The sequence below is a fragment of the Marmota flaviventris genome, chromosome 3, assembly GCF_047511675.1.
Source record: "Marmota flaviventris isolate mMarFla1 chromosome 3, mMarFla1.hap1, whole genome shotgun sequence".
In the NCBI taxonomy this organism is placed as follows: domain Eukaryota; kingdom Metazoa; phylum Chordata; class Mammalia; order Rodentia; family Sciuridae; genus Marmota; species Marmota flaviventris.
Window position 1 is genome coordinate 144,927,422 of NC_092500.1, and position 5,937 is coordinate 144,933,358.

Sequence of the window (5,937 nt, forward strand, 5' to 3'; positions counted from 1 at the left end):
GTAACCCTCTGGAAAGTAGTAAGGAAATTCCTCAGAAAACTTGGAACCACCATTTGACCCAGCTATCTCACTCCTCAGTTTATACCCAATGAACTTAAAATCAGATGCAGCCACATCAATATTTATAGCAGCTCAATTCACATTAACTAAACTATGGAACCAACGTAGGTGCCCTTCAACAGATGAATGGATAAAGAAAATGTGGCACATATACACAATAGAATATTACTCAGCCATAAAAAAGAGTGACGTTATGACTTGCCAGTAAATGGAAAGATATGGAGATTATCATGCTAAATGACATAAGTCAATTCCAAAAAACCAAAGGCTGAATGTTCTCTGATATACAGATGCTAACAAACAACAAAGGGGAGGGAGCAAAGAATAGAAGTTCATTGGATTAGTCAAAGGGGAATAAAGGGAATGGTGGAGGGATGGGAATAGGAAAGACAGAAGGAATCCGACATACTTTTGTATGTTTATATATGAATACACCACCAATGAAACTACATAATGTACAACCACAATAGGATCCTAATTAGAATAAGTTACACTCCATGTATAATATGTCAAAATACACTCTACCGTCACGTATATCTAAAAAAACACATTAAAAAATTAGAATCTATTTTTAAAAAAGATGAAGGGAAAAGATTGAGTACCACCCCTTTCTAACCCAATTCTTATGCTTAGTTCGGGTACTTCAGGATCTAGGATATGTCCCTTTGATCTCCTACTCAGCAACATCATAAAAGATCTTCTCTGACTTTGGACTGAACTCAACTCGTTGCAACACGATGTGCAGAACTTCTGCTCTACATGGCTGGAATGTTGCAGGGCAGGGGCTTCACTTTAGAATGTGCACATTCTCTCAGCCCATCCAATCTTGTCTTCTCAGTGTGGGGCCTTTGGGGAGGAGCTGGGCTATGCCAGAGTTGGAGAATCTGGAGCATGTGGCCCTTCACCCTGGCCCAGAGGCCTTGGGTTCTTGAGGGTCATGCTCTGCAGAGGTATGCTCTCAAGGTGTGGTCTAAACCCCAAACACAAGCAGCAGCCTCAAAGGTGAGCTATCTGTCTTGGAAGGGGCAGGAGTCTTGCTGCCTGGAGTTTCTCTGCCTTTGCAGCTGAAACGAAGAGGGCACTTGGCTCTGGACCAAACACACCTTCCTGGGTACCAAGACTGCCTGCTTTACCTGGAGCCCTTAATGAAGACAGAGAAAGTGGCAGGGGAAAACTGGAGTTTCCCAGGATTCTCCCTTCCCCACTTAGCACCTCTGGGCACCAGCTTCAGGTCTTTCCATTTTAATTAATCCAGTGAACCAGCCTCTACCTTTCAAAGGAATCCAAGGGAAATCTTTCTGCCAAATTCCAGCTGAGTCCCTGTGACACTCAAGAACATGGGCCAGGCTCTTGTGTAGGTTAAGGTAGTTGGAGAAGAATGAAGATTATAGGGAAACAGTCTACCTTTCTTTACAAGGCCTTGTTTTGCATCCCTGGAATCTCAGATTCAGCTACTACAATGAAGTCCTGTTGCAGAAAGAGCTGGCCTTTTATCACCACTTAAAATCTAATTAATCCATATTGAAGCACAAAGATTTCTGTTGTACTTTAGGGTGAGGGGTCATAGAGCCCTCTTTGTTCATCCTTAGACTTATAATCATCAAGCATTGAGGATATAATTTTACCAAGCAAATTGGAAGGTAACAGATCAAATCCTTATCAGAAAGCCTAACTCATAGTTTTAACAGAGTCCTCCATCCTTTACATGAAACATTATATTCAAGAGGAACAAAAACACACTTCAGAGAGCCCAAAGAGTTAATGACCAAAGCTTATATTCCAGGCAGCATAGAAGCAAGATCGTCACACTACTGTCAACCACAAAGGACAGCAGATCCTATAGGGTGGCAAAGTTGCAAGATTTGTTGCAATGGCTTTAGCTTTTAGAATAGCTACACAATCTGTTGGGCTTTCATTATCTTTGCTGGGATGGGTTTTATCCATTATTACAACTTACTTGCCACATTGGAAGAACCTCAACCTGGACTTAAATGAAATGGAAAATTGGACCATGGGACTCTGGAAAACCTGCGTCATCCAGGAGGAAGTGGGGAGGCAGTGCAAGGACTTTGATTCCTTCCTGGCTTTGCCGGCTGAACTCAGAATCTCCCGGATTTTAATGTTTCTGTCGAACGGGCTGGGATTCCTGGGCCTGCTGGTCTCGGGGTTTGGCCTGGACTGTTTGAGAATTGTAGACAGACAGCAAGATCTCAAGAAGCGACTGTTAATCCTGGGAGGAGTTCTGTTCTGGACCTCGGGAGTCACAGCCCTCGTTCCAGTCTCCTGGGTTGCCTACCTGACAGTTCAGGAGTTCTGGGACGAGACCATCCCAGAGATTGTTCCCAGGTGGGAGTTTGGGGAAGCCCTCTTTACTGGCTGGTCTGCTGGCTTTTCTCTTTTGCTAGGAGGGTGTCTGCTCTACTGTGCAGCCTGTTCCACCCCAGCCCCTGGAGCTTCTGGCCACTATGCAGTGGCAGAAATGCAAACTCGGCGCCTATATCTGGAAAATGGAACTACAGACCCTAAAGTGTAGGATGCCGACAAGACCAGTCATCTTCTGTACCACCTATGATGACAAAAAGGTCTTTGTTAAGTAACTAAATCTGTGCTGCTCATATTTTCTCACTCCATGACTACTTTTCTATACTAAGCTCTTTCTTCCCAACTCTTGAGATGAATGAAGGGAAGTCTTCTATCTAAAAGAAAATTGTTATGGCAAGCATTACATAGGTATGAAGGAAAATAATGTCATTGATCTGGTTACTTAAATAAATACGTGGTGGTGGTTGTCCAACATAGTCTGGAGCTTTAATGTATTCATTTTGTGTTGGAAAGCTTGTTTTGTTAGTACTTGGAAATGATATTGTCTCCTAAAGAAAATAACAACAATCTGAACTATTCTCCATCAGTAAAACCACATGCTAAGCCAATCCCAAAGTTATCATTTCCATAACAATAACTGATCTTCTTTGAATAAAAATGGTTTGTGTTTAGAAATTCCTCAGCACCCTGTTTAATTTTATGAGGCAGATTTTTAAAAAACATCATATTTAGAAAAGAACAATTCCAAAGATTTTTTTAACATCTAAATATCATCAGTTCATTTGCTGGAATTAAAATATTCCTGTGCGTAACTAAAATTACAAACACAGGAATACAGATTAAATTTAGTGTTGACTAGAGATGTTGATCCAAAGTTCTATTGCTTAACTTTTCCACAGCACAGAAAACATTTCAGCAAAGGAAAAACAAAACAAAACAAAACAGTAAGTGCTTATGCATACTTGAGTGAATTTAAGAGAAAGGCATGTAGATAAGCAGACCTGATATTTAATTCAGTATTGTTTCATATGCTAGGTGTTAAATGTAGCCAAAGAGATTTTAAAAAACAGGCCTGACTTAAGGTCTAGAGATTTCTGATAAGATTGATTTATTTGGTTAAGAAATACTTTTCTTGAACCTATTTTTTTAAAAATGAAAACTCTAAGTATTATCATAACATACACATTGAAATGTGAGAACTGTAACAGAAGAAAATCTGACAGGTGCAATTAGCATGATAGAAAGCAGGAGGAGCTGAACCAAAACCTTCAATTAAACATTTTTGCATTTAGACTTCTTAATTCTTTGATTTGTTAGAAAAGGAACAACAAGAAAGCCATTTATACCTTAACAATGAAAGGAGGATTAGTACTACTTAATTTATTTTACTGACAAAGTGCTTTCTACAGAATTCAGACCATAGGACATGAATATGATCTGGGCCACACCTTGGCATTACTGGTTTACAGCATTATTTCCCTATCCTTTTCTGAGACCTTTTCATCATGGAATCAAACAGTATCAACTCTGGCAAGAATCCTCCTATATACACAATGAAAAAATATTTATGAACTCCACAAGAGATAACTCAAGTGTCACACTTCTTTTCATAGCAACCGGAGGGCAGGAGTAGGGTTGGCTAAGCCTGGCGGGATTTCATGATGGCTTTAGTCTTTAGAATAGCAATGCAGTCTATTGGACTTTTATTTTCTTTGCTGGGATGGGTTTTAGCCTGCCTTACAAACTATCTGCCGCACTGGAAGAACCTCAACCTGGACTTAAATGAAATGGAAAATTGGACCATGGGACTCTGGAAAACCTGCGTCATCCAGGAGGAAGTGGGGAGGCAGTGCAAGGACTTTGATTCCTTCCTGGCTTTGCCGGCTGAACTCAGAATCTCCCGGATTTTAATGTTTCTGTCGAACGGGCTGGGATTCCTGGGCCTGCTGGTCTCGGGGTTTGGCCTGGACTGTTTGAGAATTGCAGACAGACAGCAAGATCTCAAGAAGCGACTGTTAATCCTAGGAGGAGTTCTGTTCTGGACCTCGGGAGTCACAGCCCTCGTTCCAGTCTCCTGGGTTGCCTACCTGACAGTTCAGGAGTTCTGGGACGAGACCATCCCAGAGATTGTTCCCAGGTGGGAGTTTGGGGAAGCCCTCTTTACTGGCTGGTCTGCTGGCTTTTCTCTTCTGCTAGGAGGGTGTCTGCTCTACTGTGCAGCCTGTTCCACCCCAGCCCCTGGAGCTTCTGGCCACTATGCAGTGGCAGAAATGCAAGATCACTGTCAACAACTAGAGATGAAAAACACCAACCCAAAAGTCTAAGCCAGGAGGGATCAGTGGTATCTACTCTTCAAGGTGATGCTTGCTCAACTCTGGATTCGGTAGGATCTCATGCTGCACAGTCACCCACTCATTATGCTTTTGATTACCTAAAATGCACTTTTCCCCTTGTGACTATTAGTTTCTTTAAAAAACAGTTTCTTTCTAAGACTGGTAAACAACATTTATTTTCTACTTGGACCAAAACCAATCAAGACCTAATAGTAATCACATTCATTTCTGTATAAGAGTTCTCTCAATTTTAAAACAGGCTCAGTGATTGCACAAAACTGGTAAATGAAATGTCATTTTAGTAGTTACATATCTTTGAAGGTATTATTCATATGGAGATGAATAATTTTGGCAATTGGAAACATTACTGCTAATCATTTACTTCCTTCAGGTTTTTAGGATAACCTATAATAATGAAACTAAGATCTCTCTGCATATTTATCTTAAATGCATGACACCTGATTACACTAAAAAATTGCTGGCTATTTAAAGATTTTGAATCATCCTTTTCAATCAGGGGCTTCAGTACCTCTATGGTACCTGTTCCAGAAGTCCTTTACATTCATTCATGTCCTCAAGCAGAGGAGGGCAATCTTGTGTTCTGGAAGATTCATGTAGAATCTGCCACACAAATGTGTATCTGCTTCTGTGTCCTATGCTCACTTCATGGTCGACCTTCCTATCCTCCCCTGGCTCTGAGCAGCCACAGGGGGCATGGCAGGTCCAGACGTGTGTGGGCAGAAGGCATAGTGCCAGCTTAGGTGTGCTATGCCAGAGCATGCACTTGGGAGCCCTTCATTTCCCTTGCACAAGGAAGATGCTCCATTTTTCTTCTCTTTAAAGTCAGCAATACATATAGTCCAAACAAGAGCTACTCATAGCAAACTTCTGGCTCGGGGAATTCTTTGTGGAACATTTTGTATTTGCTTGATACATGATTCAAGTAAACTCTTGTGTTTGTGCCAATCAAGGAAATTAACTGAACAATAGGCAACAGAAAAGTATTAAGCAATATGTATCTTTGTTTAAAAAAAGTTGAATTTTTTCCCCCATCCGCAAACACATGGAAAGTGCAGAAACCAAAGTTAATCTATGTGATGTATTTGCAAACTTTGACAAACAGGACAAATTAAAGCAGGAACATATTCAGAATTTAACCTGATTAAATATTTAGTTCAATCCTGAGCTTTTGATATTTAATACAATATAAAGCCATAGCAAA

At 40.8% G+C, this 5,937-nt stretch overlaps 2 protein-coding genes across 2 annotated transcripts; both read left to right on the top strand.

The window, feature by feature from the left end:
• The first annotated feature begins 1,930 nt into the window (after positions 1-1,930).
• Positions 1,931-2,606, top strand: LOC114085648 (putative claudin-24). Its single transcript, XM_027926823.2, has one exon. The coding sequence runs from the start codon at positions 1,931-1,933 to the stop codon at positions 2,591-2,593; it is 663 nt and encodes a 220-aa protein (XP_027782624.2). The 3' UTR covers positions 2,594-2,606.
• Positions 2,607-4,040: 1,434 nt separating this feature from the next.
• LOC114085645 (claudin-22-like) lies at positions 4,041-5,937 on the top strand. The gene has a single exon (XM_027926819.2). The coding sequence runs from the start codon at positions 4,041-4,043 to the stop codon at positions 4,704-4,706; it is 666 nt and encodes a 221-aa protein (XP_027782620.2). The 3' UTR covers positions 4,707-5,937.